Genomic DNA, 19,954 nt, shown 5'->3' on the forward strand with positions numbered 1-19,954 from the left:
CATATATGTATGCACATATGTAGGAAGCACCATTGTTCTCATTTGACCCTTAGACTATTTCTTAGTCATCACTGTTTCCCTGGCCTTAAGCATACTTCCTGGTTTCATTTTAGAGTCGAAAGAGACAACTTGAAATGTCCATGTTTCAAACACACCTTTAATCCCAGTACTCAGGAGGCAAAGATAGGCATATCTCAAGACAGGGTTTCTCTGAGTAGCCCTGACTGTCCTGGAACTCACTGTGTAACCCAGGCTAACCTTGAACAGAGATCTACCTGCCTCTGCTTTCCAAGTGCTGGGATTAAAGGTGTGAGCCACCATGTCCAGCTTGACTTTTGATGTATCAATAAATACGTACAAAGGTTTAAAGATAGCTTTAGATGAAAGAAAACATTTTAGCATGATTTGAATATAAATATGTTTATGCACTCTTGTGCATGCACACACACACATGCACACACACGTGTGTGTGTGTATATACACATACATACATATATGCACATATATATGTATACACACTACTCAGACTTACATATACAGTAGTGTTAAATTTGGTTTTGTTTATTTTTTGCAGAACTTCTCGGTATCCATGAACAAGCAGCTGTAGGATTCTTAACGTTAATGGAAGCTTTACGATATTGTAAGGTAAATGTCTTGAAGGATTTGAGTATGTTCATCCTATGGACAGTATTTTCATTCTTTGGTAACTAACTTCAACTCTGGCTGTTACCACTCATCGCTGTCTTACTTCCTTGCTGAACTCCCATCCTAAACAAGTGTTAAGAAATTAAGGTAGCTAATCATTCTTATTTTCCTGTGAAGGGAATGGTTATCAGAGCACAGAACAAAATAATATAAAAAATAAAAGTATATATGGTTAACCGTAAATATATTTTTAAGGTATTTTAATGTGTGTGTGCTAGGGTTGTGAACTACCTTGAACCTTCATTTTTGATTTGATATACCTTCCTGTACAGTCCACAGTAAGCATTAAATATTACCAGTAATTTTAAATGAGACTTACTTAGTATTCTCACAAGACATCACAGTCTTAGACAAAGAATAATGTAGATTTGAGATTTGTGTTTTTTTAATTTTAAATGTTTATTTCATACAGTGGTTATGATTATGATGATTTTTAGTAATGTTAACGAGTATCTTGTCCTCTCTGTGTGTGTGTGTGTGTGTGTGTGCGTGTGTATGTGTGCAAGTGTGGGACTGTGTACAAGTGAGCTCGTTATTGTTCCTGTGTCTGTTTGTCAAGATGTAACTCCTCCTTCATAGCAGCACATAAACAGAGATGGTATAGATGTAAGAACTATACAGGATCTATTCTGACCTTACTTGTAAGATAAGTAGTGACTATAAACAATAGTAACACCTTCATTTTCAGTCATTTTAATTATACAAATTAATACTATTCTAAGATAGCCTGGCAATCAGAGATTCGAACTGAATTCCCTATCCTCAGTCCACATACTTATCATTTACTCATTTATCCTGGAAGAAAGTATTCACCTACGATTACCTACACACACACACACACACACACACACACTCTCTCTCTCTCTCTCTCTCTCTCTCTCTCTCTCTCTTATTTATTTTACATGTGACCAAATTATGGTGATTTTATATTCTGAAATATTTAAGTTTTCTTTTGAAAGTGTTAGTAATATCATTTTATTAATATGACAGCATAAAATATCCACATTGGTTTCAATTTCAGTACCTTATGCTAACCACATGGAAGGATAAACAGGCTAATAGATAAAAGACAAAAATATTTTTTTGAATTACATTTCAGAAGTCTTGCTCATAAATGTTTGTCACAGTTTATTCACAATGTCAAATGAAGTACAAATTGATCATGTTATGTCAATGAATTATAATATAGCAACATGTCTACAACATATTACAGCAGACGTGTTTGTGATTAAAGGAGTAAAATCAAAACTGTTTGAATTACATATTCAATGCAATATTGATGACAATTAGTGCTTCCATTTTTCTTTTTAAGTTTCTTTGTATAGTTTTTTGTTGTTGTCATTGTTGCTTTGATAAAATTCCATGACCAAAAGAATCTAAGGAAGAAAGGATTTATTTTGACTTACAGTTCCAGAAGGAATCCATCCTGATAAGGAGACATGCCATGGTGGGAGAAACTAGAAGCACAGAGATCATTACCCACAGGAAGCAGAGAGAGAGAGAGACAGAGAGACAGACAGACAGAGAGAGAGAGAGAGAAAGAGAAGGAGAGCAAGAGAGCAAGGAGTGGGCCAAAGCTATACACTCTAAAACTGGCTTCCAGTGGTATACATCCTTTAGCAAGGATCTACCTCCTAAATGTTTGTCAAACTCCCAAACAGCACCACCAATTGAGGGCAAAGTGTTCAAATGCATGCACTTAAGGAGGACACCCCTTAGTTAAACCCATAACTGTGTAGCCTATAAAGTTTTCATCTGGATCCTGTCATTAGGTCAGGGTTGCTCCCTCCATTGCTATCTATGTTCCAGCCACACTGGTGGCCTGTCATTTGCTGGACACATTTAGTCCTTTCCCGCCTGATAGACCTTAATACTCGCTATTTGTGTGGAGAGCGCCCCAGCTCTTCAAATGAATGGCTGATTCTTCCCTTAGGTTGGTGTTAAGTTGTATCAGAAAATGTATTCCCTCCATTACTCTCATAGCGCCGGTTGTGAGCCTAGCCTTTAACAGCAGAGCCATCTTTCTAGCCTGACCTCAATTACTATTTCACATTATTTGCTAAGAATGACTGACTACTCCATGGTGACTTTCTACATTTTTTTTTTTTTTTTAATCTTGAACTTTTTTTCTCTTCTCTTCCCTGATGGTGTTAGACTCTTACAGGATTCTTCTAATGCCCCAATGCACTGTTGCTTATAAATGATAGGTAAAGAGAGCTGACAACTGAGCCACCAATGGCTTCCACCCTGGGACAGGGTAGCAGCAAGCTGGAGCTGCAGGCGCAGATTTCATGGCAAGTGGGATTTTTATGATGTGCTAATTTGAATAGTTCCAGTGAGCTCTGTACTATAAAGCTGTAAGTGTCTGGCACCTGACATATGGGCAAAAGGCTGATCCTGCAGTGTGAGGACTATGAAAAGAATGGTGCAGTATGAATTTAATCAGCTGATCTTAAAGCATACTGACCAGCTTATAACTAGGGCATCAAAACTAAGCTGTCAGTTTCTAAAATGTTGTAGATAAGTTCATCAGTAAGTTCTCTGTCATATCACCAGATAGGGAAATGACATAAAGGAAATGAACTATGCTTGTATAAAATGTCACAAATCTAAACATTTCTCCATTTGGTAGTGTAGCAGTTTGCTTTCTAGTAATTAAATTACCATTTTACTTATTTTGAATACATAGAAACAAATGAAGTGGTACATATTTATAAGTCTCCCATACACACACACACACACACACACAAAGAATGGTGCTTTTAACTGTATTTAAAGATAAGAGCTGGCGGTGGTGGCATACATCTTTGATCCCAGCACTGGGGAGGCAGAGGCAGGCAGATCTCTGAGTTCAGGGCCAACCTGGTCTACAAAGTGAGTCCCAGGAAATAAATAACATATTATCATAAATATCACCGTTTTGATGTATGATTTTGCTGTATTTGTAAGGCTGGGTAGGCATCATCCTTACCTAATTCTGAAAGGTTTTCCTCATCCCCGAAAGAATCTCTAACACTTCCTTCTTCCTAGCTCTAGATATCAAAGCTCTGCTCTCTGGCTCTGTGGGTTCCTCTACCCATGTAATAATGCTTCATTCTTTTTTATCTTGAAATCACTCTGTTTTATAATGTATCAGTTTTGTTTCCATCCACCAACTGATGGATGTTTAAAATTATACATTTTAAAGGGCCTGTTAATTTTGTAAAACATTACATTTAGCTTCTGTCATGAAGAATTGAGTAACACAAGTCTTCTATTTCTTAATGGTTCAAATTTAATAGAGAAGTAATTTCCAGTTTTAGCTGTTATAAATATGGCTACTGTGAACATTTGTCTGCACATTTTTATAGGCATGTTTTTACATTACTGTATACTCAGTAGTGAAATTACATGACCACACTGTAATTCTTTATTCAACTATTGGAGGGCCATCCAAAATAAGGAAAATATGTTCTCTAGTGATTGATATTTTTTTTGTTTTTTGTTATAAAATAACATAGCATTTGTTTATCCTTTTTGTTTCTATTGTAAATTTTTACCCTCCTTTTTCTTCTTTTTAAGCCTCTACCTCAGGTGTTTTTTTTCTAAGGGAAATTGAGTAGTATCTAGACTGTCCACTATGTGACAAAGGCTCAGTCTAGGAGTCAGAACACCATTTGTGATTTTAGTTCTGTATAAGTCCAGGTGAGGCCCTGCCACTGTGCACATCTCTGCACTTTTAAGAGTGAGCTCTCTTGTTGCTCATCTCTGCAGCTCATTGGGCAATAATTGAGCACTGTGCCTTTCTTCACTCATTTCCTTCTCTGCTGTCCTCAGAGGATCCTTCCTACTTGACCAGTTTTCATTTAGCACATCAAACTCATCCCTGCTTTCATAGGACAAAGGAACTGTGTCTTCTGTCCATCAATACAAGAGTTCCTGTTTTCCACCTCCCTTGTGATGATAGGGCTGTGGTGGTGCTGAAGCAAAGGCTGAATAGGAAAGCCTCTTAGAGTTTCCAGTTATAGTCAGTCTGAATTGGAAAGGACCGCAAACTAGATGGTTAAGATTAGTTAGTTGTTTTTTAAGGGAAGTGTCCTCATGGAAGTGTAGAATTGATTAGTATAAACATGATGAATTGTGTGAATCTATTTTATTTGTTCAAAATGGACTTTCTATCCCAGTTACAAATAAAATGCAAGTTTTTCGGCACAGTCTTACATACAGACGTAAAACCTTTTGGAGGAGTACAATCGTATATGTATATGACCTTGCAGGTAAACTGTAAGTATAGCTTTTTAGCAGTGGTGGTGCACACCTTTAATCCCAGGACTTGGGAGGGAGGCAGAGACAGGTGGATCTCTGTGAGTTCCAGAATAAGCGCCAAAGCTACAGAAAAACCTGTTTCAAAAAAAACAAACACACAACAAAAGATACTATGTATGTTGTAGAACTTTGACCTTTTCATCAAGCATCAAGTAGCAGGAGTCCTTTATATTCTTGAATGTTTTATAACTTTTTCTTAGGGGAGGTTATTGTATTAGCCTAAACTCTTTAAGGAAAAGGGTGCCTTTATTTTTTCCCCTTATCTTGGTTATAGGTTTACAATGATTACCTTATAAAATAATTATAAATTTATGGCTCTAATTTTGTTTCAAGTTGAAATTCTTGAGGTGACTGTTCTATCTGGGAAATGTAGCAAAATCTGAGAATGAATTCTTGAGCTAAAGTACTCATGACAAGTATATATGCACTAAGATGTACATTGCTATGTTCTGGTTTAAAGATGCAGTGTAAGTTCAGGAATATTTCCTTTCTGTACTCAGCATTTAACCTCTGTGGGTAAGAAATGTTAGACATGTTTGTTATGTTTCACATAATTCTGAACAAATATTTAAGGGCAGCATAAATTTTTCATTTATTTGTTTTACTTTGCTGAATTTATTCTAGGTTGGTTCTTACTTGAAATCTCCAAAATTCCCTATTTGGATTGTTGGCAGCGAAACTCACCTCACCGTGTTTTTTGCCAAGGTAGGCTTGTAGGGACTTTGTTTTCTTCAGAATGATATTAGGCAACTCGTAATACTGTAAGTCCATATTTAGTTTAATCTTTGTTCAGATGATAGTCCAACCAGTAATAAATGCAATGTTTCCAAGAAAATCTTATCAATTCACACTAAGAAAACACTGTTACTTTTCTCTAAATTTGGAGTAAATCTTAGTAAACTCCTTCATGACTTAGTTGCCATATATTTATCTCTGCTAACTTCTGAGCTCTGGTTTTGTTTGTTTGTTTGTTTGTTGTTTTGTTTTATTTTGTTCAGAAATCACTGAGATGTGGAAGAAACAACTTTGGTTTTTGGATTCTTATGTAGAACTACTTCTAAATCTTGTTAAGATGTAGTATTTTCCACAGTGGGATGATCGGAGCTTTGATGTCAGATACCTTCATTTAGACCTTAGCTGTGCTACTTCCCAACAACCCTGGCCTCCTTTCCTCTATGCTCAAGGAAAACTTAAACTTTATAAATAAAGTACCTAGTTCTTAGAAGTGTTGTCAGCCTCAAACCTAAAATACTTAGCAGTGCCTAGCACAAGGCGAGCACTCAGAAATCTGAGCACTTGTTAGCACTGTGGGCACATGCATATTCAGCAAGCAGTTAACAGACATCTCTGATACTATTAAGAACAAACTATCAGATGCTGGACTAATGAGGGGTTGTATAAAAGTGCAATTTCAAGGTCCCTTACTCCAAGTGCACTTTTCAAATTATTTCCACGGGACATTGGCAGCATGCATTTTCTATTGTAAGGTTGCTTCTATTAGAATTTTATAAATTTCACTGAACTGATAATCTTGTTTTATTTATTTTCTTCCTGCATTCATTGTGCTAGCAAAAGTCCAGCTTATAGATATAGATTAAGGTGAATGTTACTTTAACACGGACAAGTCATAAGTGCACTGTGTGAAAGTGCAGGCATCCTGAATTATTTTGAGTCTGAAACTTGGTGTTCCTTTCCCTCAAATTAGGAAGGATGAAGTCAAACTCAGAAACAGAAAACTTGTAATTATGAACACAAATTTCATCAGGATATATTCCTAGAAAATAAAAGCAGTTTAAATTTATATGAAATATGTCTTTAAAACAATTATTTTACGTCTAACTCTATTCTTTAACATTAGGAAAACTGACATAAACCTATACAAGTGGGTTTGTGGAGATGGGGGAGGGGCACTTGAGCTCTCATATACCCAAGGCTAATGCTATATAGACTGAGGCTTCCTGTCTCAGTGAAAATTACATAAGTAGTAAATGAAACTATTAATATTTATTTGGTTTTATTTTAGATATTTTAAAATATAAAATACTTGCATATTCTTTGCTCCATAAAAAAATGCTAGAAGGTTTGTTGTCCTTGGAATTATAAAAGGAACCATTCACTATTTGGTTTGATCTTTTTAAAATACTTATGCATTTTGAGCTGCCATTTTTGGCCATATTTTGGCTATTGTTTTGTTTTGTTTTGGATTTTTGTCTGTTCTTTTGTGGCTAATTTATTCACTCTGTATATCCTATGGCCCCAAAGAAACATAAGATCATAAGTTTTTTCCCCCAAGAGTTTATTTTTGCAAAAGCTATAAAGTTATATAAAATCGTCCTATGACACTATTTCTGTAGCCTGGCTCCGGTGTCTGATGTGGATTTTCCTGGTTAGAGTTAGACCTATGTGCTCTTTGCTCACAGATGTCAGCAGCCTCTATGGAAACTTTGTTTCTTGTCTCAAATGGTTATATTCCTCATGCACTGTGAATAGGCTGTAACTGTGTTCATTTCTTCCTGTGCTCAGTTATCAGATGTTTTCTAGGGATAGTTATGTCTTAGAATTGTGCCAGCTGCTGTGACTACAGGGCTAAACAGACAGACACTGTTCTTGCTTTTGTGGAGGTATGTATCCTAATGGAAAAGAGGCTATGGCTGAAGTTTTTACACTCAGAAATTTTCAGGAGTGATGAGTCTTGACAAAGCTCAGGTCTGTAATACAATGGGAATTTATCCAAATTTTGAAAAGCTGAAATGTTTCGTGGAAGAATTGATACCAACAGTGAGCACGGAGGTGGCAGTGAGATTAAACTAGGGAAGGGAGCAAGAACTTATAAAATAGTTGGATAAATGAGTGTCTGCAGAAGAAAGGCTGATGCTGCAAACACACTAAAAGAGCTGAAGTGCTCAAAACCTGGGGGGCAAGGATGAGGTAATTCTGGGAGCGTAAGTACACTGTATTACTACTTAGCCTAAAAGTACTAAAATTTGACTGCAATCATTTTAGGGATGGTAAGAAGAGGAACAAGCTTAAATTTGCATTTTGAAGAGATTACCATAGGTAAATTGCAAAAATAACATGTGTTGAAAATAACCCAAGTGATAGGTAAAACAGATTTTTATCATATTTTTGGTAAGTGGTATAATTGATATAACTTGGTCCTGGGTAATTTTTATTATCATTTGATAATTCATATATGCATATAATGTATTTTTATCATCATCACACACTTATTCCTTCCTCTTCTCCTGAATCTATCCCCTTCCTTTCCAGCTTACTCTACCCCCCTCCTTTTTTTTTTTTTTTTTGGTTAATAATCCACTCAGACTAGTTTCTGCTGCCCGTATGTGAATGTGTATGGGGCATCCACCGTATCATGTTCTATCTACTAGGAACCATACTCCTAAGGAACCTGGCCCTTTCCCCCAGCAGTCAAGCTTCTCAGCTAAGGGTGGGAGGTCATGAACCCCTTTCCTGCATGCTAGAGTATTATTTACTGGCTTGATCTTGTGCTGGTCTTGTGTAGGTAACCACGGCTATGTAGTTGTTGTTGTTTACTAATTACTGTTTAGGCTCTTTTGGGGGGCTTGCCACCCAACTCACAAATACATACACACAGAGGCTTATTTCTTATGAATGCCTAACTTAGCTTGGCTTGTTTCTAGCCAGCTTTTCTTTACTTAATTCATCCCATCTACCTTTTGCTTCTGGGTTTGGCCTTTCTCTATTTCTGTGTATCTTCTCTTTCCTTCTTATTCTGTGTTTGGCTGTATGGCTGAGGGACTAACTCCTTCTTTTCTCACTCCTTGATATTTTCTTCCCAGATTTCTCCTTCTATTTATTCTCTCTGCCTGCCAGTCCCACCTATCTTTCTCCCACCTCACTATAAGCTGTTGTTCAGTTCTTTATTAGACCAAGCAGGTATTTTAGACAGGCAAAGTTACACAGCTGCACAGAGTTAAACAGATGCAACATAAAAGAACACAATACATCTTTGCATCATTAAACAAATGTTCCTCAGCATAAACAAATCTTCAGCTAATATTCCACAACATAGCTCATTGGCCCTGTCATATCCAGAAGACAACTGTTTGGTATACTCTTTTGCCAACTTCTGGTTCTTATAGTCCCATTTATGGCTAAGCACTTCATAGACACTCCCTACTCTGCCGAGGACTCAGAACTGCCCAAATCTATATACATATTTAGGAGGCAGTTTGATACTGTGAACATTTAGCAAAATAATAGGATTAAGTTCATCCCTGGTTTGTGGGAAGGCATGAACAAACATCTATTTGTCACAGATGGTACTAAAGTAAGAATACCAGCAAACTCCAACGTGGTAAACCAGTACTTTTTTTTTTTTGGGGGGGGGGGGTTACTTACTGGAGTAAGGGTAGGAGAGTTTCTTATAGGAGTAAAAATGACCCAAAAATGGCTGCATCACCAAAAGCTTACCCCAACATGGGTGACACCCCAACCTGAGTGACACCCCAACCTGAGTGACAACTCATGAGTGCTAGAAACCTGGAGTTCACTGCACAACTTTTAGGCAACTTAATAGAGTCTCTTTTCCAGGAAGGTTTCCGGGGCTCTGCCTCTTACAGGCAGCTTGTCTCATCCATTCTGTCCAGGCAGCCCAGCTGGTCTTGGAGGTCTTTTGGCAGTCATTGCTGCTTGTATAATTTGGGAGAGCAAAGGACCTAATGCAATTATTTGGTCAATTTTAGGGACTTTCTGAGACTTCCTTGTAGTTTATTTACAGATTCTTAAAAAATTCTCCCTTTAGACCCTCCTGGGTCTTAAGGAGCTTCCCTCTAAGATGGAAATTTGTATTTCAGAAAATTGCTGCAGGACACCTGAGGCCTCTAATCTTCCCAGCCATGCATTCTTGGTCAGATTTATATTATCAGGCATCCATTTCCTCTCATGGAGCAGGCTTTAAATCTAATCAGAAAACAATTGGTTACCCCTATAACATTTGTATCACAATTGCACTTATGGGCATATCTTCCCAAGCTGGTCATCATTGTACCTCACAATATTTATAGCCGTATAAGACCGTTTAATGGCTTTTCTTTCCAGAAGGCTACTTCTCCCAGTAAATAGTGTGAAAGCTATCCATTGGGGGGAAAACTTTATTCTCAGTACCAGCTTGATTTCTCCATGCACTGTGACCAAAGTATGTAGTATGTTCAACAACGGGCCATCACCATCAAGTTCTGGTGAGCATCCTAGAACAGTGCCAGTAGTTTATATTCTTTGGAGGGACTGTCTGTGGGAATCTTCTGACCAACAACTTGAGGGAAGGCACCCCTCATTTGGCATTAGACTTTTTATTTAGCAATCTAGAGCTAAGATCATTATCTTTTGTGTAGGATAACGTGAATTTAATCCTTTGTGCATGTTTGTGTGTATGTGTTTAGGAAGTTTATAAAATGGGTTCTCATATGACTTCTAATTGTCCCTCTCTATACTCTCTTCTGCCCCACCTTTGCATCCCATCCTCTATTTAAACTCTTTCCTTCATCATTCTACCTTCATAGGCCCTGCTTTCTATACCCTACTTTTAAAATATGTCTGTCCTCTATTCTTCCACCCTTAACATATTTGCTTTCCCCAAAGTGGGTCTTTTCTGATTTGTGTCAGGGTAATATTATGAATGGAGTAAAGTACATAAATGAGAAATTTTCTTCCTGAGGTAAAATGACAGGGCTTTGTGATGATTTGGGGTTTTGTAGACAAGATATAGAAATGTCAAGTGATATGTGTATGTCTAAATTTGACCTCAGAAACTTTAAAGATGTGTACTTGACAGCTATGCTGTATTCTTTTTCAAAATGTTTTATTATTTACAATTTTTTAATTTATACATTTTGATCATATTCTTTCCCTCAAGTCATTCCAGATCCTTTTCGCCTCTGTACATCCACCCAACTCTTAAGTTCCTTTTCAAAAAGCAATCAAAACCCAATACAACAAAACCCCCAAGAAACAAGAAAACAAAACACCAAACTCTAACCAAATAAAACCATACCAAAAAATAAACAAAACTATGGGGTCCATTATAAGTTGGTTAGCTCCTCCTAAAGATGAAGCCCACCCTGGAGTGGTTGATAAACCCAATTTTCACTCCATTAGAAAAAACTGATTTTTCTCTCTCCCAAAGGGTATGAATGACAGTTTAGTTGGTAACCTTTACCCTAGTGGCTATGACTAGATTGTCTTTCATTTATTCATTTGGGTTTTTTTTTAATATAATAAAATAAAACATGAGAAAACATTGGATTTGGACAGGACAGACCAACAGAAGGAAGAGAGTCCAACAGAAGGCACAAGATATGCACACAGAAAGCCTGGTGCAAGACCTTGAATGCTGCTTGATTATCTGAGTTCATATACTTTTTGCCTGTATTGATTCAGAAGATCTTGTTTCCTTGGTGTTCTCCAGCCCCTCTGACTTTTAACTCTTTCTGCCTCTTCCATGGGGTCTGTGAGCTCTGAGGGAAGGAATTTGATGGAGACATCCCATTTAAGACTGAGTGTCCCAAGGCCTCTCACTCTCTGTGTCATGTCTAACTTTGAGTCTCTATTTGTTCCTATCTGCTGCAAGAGGAAGCTTCTTTCATAATGGCCGAATAAGGCACTGATCTATGTAAAACTGAACTCTGTAAAACTAAACTTTTGCTTTGCTAAAAGTAATTGCCATTGCAGATATAGTTTGAAAGCTTTGTTTAAGCATCTAATTAGAGACTTATTTTACTTTATAGATTGTCTTATATGCTCTGCATACGTGTCACTAAATTATTGCAGAAGTGTAAGCTTTATGTATTAGACTTTTTGTAAACCAAAATGTCAGCTATGATGTGTTTCATTCTGAAAATGAAGACAGAAGTTGTAACTACATGCTAGAAGTAAGCTAAAGGGATTTCACCCAGTAATAAGACTAGTTTCTATGTGTTTTGTGATTTCAGGTATCTTAATGATATTCCTGTGTGTTTATTGAATTTTTATAGTTTATATTTTTTAAAAATCACAAAATTTTCACAAATAACAGTTTCGTGGATGGCACTGAAAATATACCAGTGTCAAGGAGTTGACAACTTTGGCTGATGTTTTTTACATATTTTTTAAATAAGCATTTTACATGTTTGCATTTAAATAAACAAAGTTAAAAAGAAATAGGATAAGCAGAGGTCTTGACCCATACATTTAATGAGTCATAAATTAGCCAAATTTTTCATCACTTTCTTTTCTAGGAAAAGAGAAAAACCTCCTTTATATTGAAATTTCAGTTTTATTGCAAATTATAATTTGTGTTTATTCATTTTATGTTCTCGGCTCCTACTTCTAACCTAATTTAGATACATTTTGATATGTGTTATCAAAATAATGGGCTTAGTTTGAAATTAATAGCTTAGTATTTTGTTTTTAATAGTAGTCCATCTTTATTTTCTGATTCCAAAACAACTGTATTTAGACTGATAAATTTCACAGTGCAGAGAAATGTGGCGCAGACTGCGGAGTCCAGCCTAATCTCACCATGTAAACAATAATAACTTTGCTGAGCAAACCTGAAAGTGGTTTTTGTAACTTTTTATCCAAAACAAGAATCCAGCTAAGCTTTCTACACTGTAGTTCATATCTGTTTATATGTTTTAGATTATAACTCTGGTTTCTTGATTCTGGTTTTTAAAATTGAGTTTATTGTATTTTATATTTATAGAAAACCTATTGCACAAATGGTAATTGTCACATACTTTAAACTAGTATTCAAGAATCATCCAAATATTCTTGGCTTCATGTAATACTTTGCTGTGCATAGTGGAAAAACTATAAATGTTAAGTAAATGAGATGACAGAATATGATAATATTGAATCTAATAAATAGCTAGCAGTTTTAAGAGGTCTGGAAAGATGGCTCAGCAGCTTAGAGCCCATGCTGGTCTTGGAGAGGGCTGTTGGACTCCCAGCACACACAACTGGCACCTCACAGCTATCCAACTTCAGTTCCTGGGGCTCCAGCATCATCTTCTGACATCAGCAGGCACACACGAGATACACTAACATACATGCAGACACTAATGTACATAAAATTACACGGGTTACCTTACAACACTTTTTACTTGGGTAAGATCATTATTCAGTTTTAACTGCAGCACAGACCACATGAGAGGTGTAGACAGCCTCCAACTGGAGACTGGCAGTGCTGTGAGCTACACAGCCTTGTTTTAAAGCTTGGCCCATTTTAAAACAAGTGCTGTTTGTTAAATGTTTATGGTTTCCTTAAATTTGTTATAGTATCTGTTGAATATCAATTCTGATACTTGTAAATAACAGTTATTTCAGCTTAGATTCTAATATTACTGAATAAAAAATTTGAAGAGTAGTTATGAATTAGCAGCATCAAGATGTATGTCATAATTAAGATTGCTGTTGTGATTTGAGAGTAGATAGAAAAGTTTCTCTCTTTGGTGAACTAACCTGTCATCTGACTGTTCTGAGATCCTTATATAAGAATGTCTGAAACTTTTAACAAAAAGTACCAGTGGAAGCCGGTGATTTCAATTTGGTTGCTTAACTCAGTAGTTATATATGAGATGCCCAGTGACCTAGAACTTACCTTTTCAATGCTGTTACTGTAGATTAGAATATTGGTTTTATTGAAAATAAGTAGTAAAACGAATTTAATCTTTTTATGAACACACTTGATAACATTGAAAATGTATTACATATTTTATGGAAATTTTTTCTGAATTTAAAATTGAACTTTCCACTGCTTTTTATAAATCTTCCTTTCTTACATACTAGTGATCTTTTTAAAGGTCTAACTAAACATGAGCCTGTGTTAAAAGCAAAGTTGGTAGATACTGCCTTCACTGACATAATATCTTAGGGAGTCTGCTAGAGAAACTCATGAAAGCCAAGCTGCCCTATGGGGATTGGAGATTGATCCTTGCCTTAGGGGAATGTCACAGAATCTGCCAGTAGGAGCCTTATGGAACTGCAGAGTAGTCAGCTGGTGAAGTTCCCACAGGGCCTTCTCATACAGACATAGGCAGGCAAGATGCAGTAAGTAAATAGGCCCTTTCAAGAAGGGAACTTAACTCCTATTAAGTTGAATGGAGACTTTCCCATGCTAGCTATCTGAGCTTTGGCAGAATGAAACCCTTAGATCTGACAAAGGGAATGTGCCCTGTGGGCATGGGTCTCCAGACATCACTCTGTATTGCCTCCACTGGTGATGAGAACTTGCAAACTCAGTGCACAAGAGGAAGTCCTATGAAACCATGCTTAAACTTACTACTTTGTCATTTTGAATTGTTATTATTATCAGAAGATCAAGCTAGTTCTTCCTAAACATGGCTACGTAATGAATGATAATGTATGTTCAGTATTTTCTTTGTGGAAATAACTGCACCAAGCTTCCTCAATCGGTGCATTTTTCTCAAAATTACAAGTGTCTGTAGTCAAGAGTTGAGTCTCCGCATGAAACATGTTTGCATACTAAAGGCTACAGTGTCACCACACTGAGCATTTGGGCATTTGCCACCTTAGCTTATTCTTTTTTAACCATCATTTCCACTTGTGATTCATGATTGTCTCTTCTTCATAATTGGGTTTGAGAATTAATTACTTGGAGCATTTCTTAATTCCTTAAGAACTAATTATGAAGTGAATTTGCATTGTCAATGGAACTTTACATTTTAAAAGAATACTTTAGAAATTTTTAGATGATCTTTTTATTGTTCATTTTAACCTAAATGTGGGCTAACCATTGCTAATCCAGTATATAAAACAAATGGTAGGAATCTATGTACTCAGGAAGTTTTATCTTCAAAAGTACAGAGACTAATTTTTTTTAAAGTCATTTCAAATTTCTTTTCAAGCTTGGGGTGATTTTTATATCTTTGATTTTTGTTCTGGTTTAGGGTTATAAAACTTCTGTGTGTGCGTGCATGTGTGTATGTGAATATGTAGTCTCATCTTTGATTTTTCTTATAATAAAGTTATACACATTACCATTTAGACAGAAAATGCATAAAAGATGCTTAATTTAATGCAAAGGGGAAACCCAGCATACAACTGTTCCTTCCCCATTCTGTTACTTATTTCTGGGGTTAGTGCAGAGCAGGCTGGTTTCTGTGTGCGCTCTATGTAGCATTAGGAAGACCACTTTACTTAACTGGGAGGGAGAACTCCTTTTGAAGTGTTTTAAAATTGCCTGGTTCTGTATTAACAGAAAATTAGTAAAATACTTTATAGTGTTAATGTTTAGTGTTACGTGGAAAATTCACTTTTAAGTATCTTTAATTATTAGATAAAACTCACGAGGATTAATACATGGGCATTTTGTAACAGTTTACTTTTGCATTTTAACCAAGTTTAGTCATCCCATCCATTTGTCTTAGATTTTACTATTTCTGCTAATATTTATATTTCATAACTTACCTACTACAGAAAAGGAATTGACTTAAGACATGTATTTAGTTTTTAGATTAAATCATAATTTGTGTGTCCTAATATCTGTCTTTCAAAACAAATTTAACAAATAATTTTGAAAATATTGGAACTATGATGAGAAGTCTATCCAAATTTACCATTATCAATTATTTTGGTATTAAAAACAAGAAGTATTAACTATAAGCCTCCCTAACTGCTTGCATATTTTTAGGCCAATTCCCATTAACACTTAAAGATTCTGCTGGTGGATTGTATCTCCTCACAAGGAAACTTGGTTTTGATGACTTTGAATAGGAATCTGGAGCACAGTATCAGGGTTCTTGCCTGAGAAACAGCCTTACTTATACTATTCTACTGTCTCCTCTACTTGTGGGGGAGAAGCAGGGCTGGTGTTTGTTGTAGATGACTACAGCACTTCTCAATCTCAGTCTACCTCCTTACTAGGACCAGTGTGTGCCTCCCTTATCTGTTGTCATAAGAGAGTCCAAATGATTGGCTAAAATAAATCATGAAGCATCCTGGGTAGAAGGGCCTTAAAGCTGTCTGTCCTGATCAGTCTAAGTTTCTCTTGTCAGCAGTTGAGTCCACAGCTCAGGCTGTTTGAGAGAAAAGAGTGTAGTCAATAGATTTTATTACAGGAAATAGATTTTATTTTATGTATCTATAAGATATATAAGGAAAAATCTCACATATCTAATGTATGACCATTCGTAAATGTGCTTATTAGTAAAATCTTGAGCAACATTTTTGGTCTAACCTTGACATCTTTGGCAATGTGACAGCCTATTTTTGTTTTGTTTTGTCCTTTAATTCTTCACTGTATTATTCATGTTCAGTGGTATATGGAATAGTAACCTCTAAATGCTTTTTCTATCCCGATGACTTTGACTTCGCTGATACAACAAGATGAGGTATGTGCCACACAGCAACGGGCTGCTATAGAGACAGCCTAGGGATTATTTTATATTATTAGGAAAATTTGAGAATATTTAATGATTTAATGATTAATTGATAGTTTCCAAATCATTTAAGTATACTTAACAAGACAAAGTCAGTATAAAACAGATTATAAACTTTAAATTTTACTTCAAATTGAATGGTCTGTTATATATTTGTATTTTATTATTTAGAGGAATCTAAATGGCAACATAAAATGTCTGCAAGCTAAAACATTTTTATAGTTGTAATCATTGCACTGGGTAACCTTTTGGAGGTCCTTGATTACAACAACAGATTCTTCTTGATAATGAAAAGAGGTGTGATGAGTAAATTGTTATTCTACTGGTATCTAGCCAACACATGCCTTATAGTTCAGCACATGTCTAGAAGAAGAGGTAGTAACATTTTAAAAAGACAGTATACTCAAATAGTTATGCTGATTGTACATAAAGTGCTAAATGAAACAGAGATACATGATTCAGATTCCTAACTGTGGGATATTAGGTATTCCTTTTACATCTTAGTCCCTGCTTCTCTGATCTTAAAGGCTGTGTTCTTCAGTAATTCCTCTTGACTAGTAAGTGGACTGAAAACAAATGATTCACCATAACATTGCTGTGGCCAAAGCATCTAATTATGTCATGCTAATATAGAGATTTCATTTTAGAACAAAAAGTAATTTTGATGGTAACTGTAACCGTGAATGCATTCAACTCTTGTGTTTGTGATGCTTTCCTCCTGAGAAAATTCAGAGTTTTAGATGCTTCTCCAATTGAACCATTTTTCTAAATGGTTAAACTAGAGATGAAGAAAATACAAGTAGCTGATAACTTGAGTGACATTGACTTTCATCATTACAATTCCTTTAATTAGAACCCAGTGGTGGAATGGGAGATTTGAAGGTTCGTGCAGTATATTTGACCCTCTTTTTAGAAGGTAATTTTGTTAAGATAGGTATCTATGAAACTGTTTTAGGTAACATACTTTTCTCTTTCATCTATTAGACTGACCTGAAGTGCAAAGACTAAGTCTTTCTTTACCAACTAATAGATGAGCCAAAGCAAGAAAGAGGGAGTAGAGAAGAAACTATGGGTGTATGAATTGATAGATTGGGAATATGCTAAATGGGAAATCCAAGCGCTCTTACTATAATAAAATATAAGACATAGAAAATCTGAGGGGTAGAGTCCTCTTCATAGTTACAGAATTATTCATGAAAGTTTGATTTAGTTCCTTGATGTAAAATATGAAACTTGAGAATTATGATAGTCTCACTGAAGTATGCTCCTTTAGGATTCTAAAACACTAAATTATGTAAGACTCTATATTTCTGTTCAAATTTGGTGTACAGTACATTGAATGTTAATTTAATATGCAGCCCAATTTTCTGTGTGGATACCTCAGTCATGGGTCTTTGTACTAGGACTTTGCTTTTCCACATATACTTAAAAAACAAGATTGCCAGCAGGACTAAGAAAACACAGCATGCTCTTTTGTTTACTGTCTTCTAGTTTAACTTGGAATATACTTTCATTTATTGATGCTTGGAATTTAGAAGTAATGCATCAGGTAATTTTCTTTAAGTTCTTCCTTATAATGTTGGGAAGTTAATGTACCAGTAAAAACTTCAGTGTTCCTTCTGTCAACTTTACAAACAATAATAATATATTTCTCAGATTTCTCTTAAGAGGAGTATTGATATATGCTTTGTTTATATTATCTACCAGCACATTCCCCTAAATGGAGCATTCTGCCTGTGTTTTTCTTCAAAATACTATTTTACTTCTTTATTATAAATGTTTAATTTATAGGCATATACATTTATGGAGTATAATGTTATAATTTATAAACACACTGAAATAATCTAGATCAAGTTAGTTAGTGCCCATGGTCTCCAGTCTTTATCACATGTGGAGGAGAATATTTAATATTTACCATCTTAACAGTTTAGTAAAGTACTGCTGTCTGCTATCTGTACTCATCATAGTATGTACTAGAACTGAAAGGGAAACCTTCCCTCAGTCTCATTCTTCCTCCTTGGATCTCCGGTCTCCCCAATCCTTCTAACCCCCAACTTCTGTAATCACCATTCTGCTCTGTGCTTCTGAACTCAGTTGTATTAATGAGAAGAAGAAATATTTTCCCTTCTATGCCTGGCTTATGTAGTGTAATAGTTTCCAATTCAGTGTGTAGTCATGGAAGATCATATTTCTCTTTTTAAGACTGAGTAGTATTCCATTGTGTGCTACATTTCTTTGAGTCATTCATCTGTAGTGAGACATTTGGCCCGTTCCTATGACTTGACAGTGCACAGGACATAAATAACTCTTTGACCTTGAATCCTTAGGGTTATTCCAGAATGGGATTGCTTCTTTCAAGAAACTTCTGTACAGTTTTTCATAATGACTGGGATGTTTTGCATTAATTCCTAAGTGCCATGGCAAGAGGTCATTTTTACGTTCTTGCTGACACTTGCCTTTTTTTTTTTTACAATGTAGAGATGATTTCCCTTTCTGCTCATTAACTACATTACCCTGAGTTATAATACTGAGCCTTTTTTTTTTTTCTTATGGATTCCCTGGCCTTTTGTGTGTCTTAAGAAATGTCTATTCATGTACTTTTCTACTTTCTAAGTTGAACTTTTGTTTTCTTACTATTACGTTTTGAATCCTTAAATATTTAGAATAGTAATACTTTATGTGATGCCTAGCTTGCAAACATATCTTCATTCATGGGTTTTAAATTTGGTATGATCCAATTTGGCTATTGTTGCTTTTGGTTCCTGGGGATTTTGAGTGAGATTATAGAATCATTCCATGGCCACTGTCATTTAGTTTTCCATCTATTGTTTTCTTCTAGTAGGTTTAGAGTTCTTGTTTTTATGTCCTAATCCATTTTGAAGTAATGTTCATAAGTGATGTGAGCTAAGTCAGAAAAAAACTTTCAGGAGTTAATATGGTTCACAGAATTGAATTTGGGTTGTCAGCCTTGGCAGCAAGTGCCTTACTCACTGAGCGCAATATTGATGGTGTTATTTAAAATCAGTTGGCATGTCAGGATTAATTTCTGGGCTCTCTGTTGGTATAACTGTCTTATACCACACTATTTACCAGCACCATACTGTTGTTCCCATTTGTTCTTTGTACTCATAATTGCTTGGCTATTTAGGATCTTTTGTGGAAATTTTTATATTATTTTTTCTAGTTCCATTTAAAATGATGTTAGAGTTTTAATAGATAGGCATTGAATCTACAAATCACCCTGGGCAGTATGAACATTTTAACACTGTTAATTCTTCATGGTTTTAAGGGATTATAATGAATAATTACATACCAGAAATTAAGTAACCTAAAAAAAATTAATGTCCATGACAAGGCCATAATCTATGAATCCAGCACTGCCTGCCATCAAAAGTAGACAATGGCAGTTCAAGAAAAGTCAGGCAAGGTTGGTACTTAACTGTGATCCCAGCACACAGGAGGCTGGGGGAGGAGGAGCCTGGGTTCCAGACCAGAAAAACAAATGGAAGGAAAGGAGGGAAGGC

General features: G+C 35.8%; 1 protein-coding gene across 5 annotated transcripts in view; it reads left to right on the top strand.

Annotated features, from left to right (window-relative positions):
- Mindy3 (MINDY lysine 48 deubiquitinase 3) overlaps window positions 1-19,954 on the top strand; it is a 66,667-nt gene that overhangs the window by 32,191 nt on the left and 14,522 nt on the right. For 4 of the 5 annotated variants that reach the window (XR_007835854.1, XM_051205804.1, XM_051205805.1 and 1 more), the window contains 2 exons: window positions 575-645; window positions 5,635-5,715. Coding sequence is in view for 4 of the 5 variants with exons in the window: in XM_051205804.1 (XP_051061761.1) it covers window positions 575-645; window positions 5,635-5,715 (152 nt within the window). In the remaining variant the exon portion in view is untranslated. The remainder of the gene's footprint in view (window positions 1-574; window positions 646-5,634; window positions 5,716-19,954) is intronic. The other variant, XM_051205806.1, reaches the window with a different exon arrangement.

Source organism: Phodopus roborovskii, unplaced genomic scaffold (assembly GCF_943737965.1).
Source record: "Phodopus roborovskii unplaced genomic scaffold, PHOROB, whole genome shotgun sequence".
NCBI lineage: Eukaryota > Metazoa > Chordata > Mammalia > Rodentia > Cricetidae > Phodopus > Phodopus roborovskii.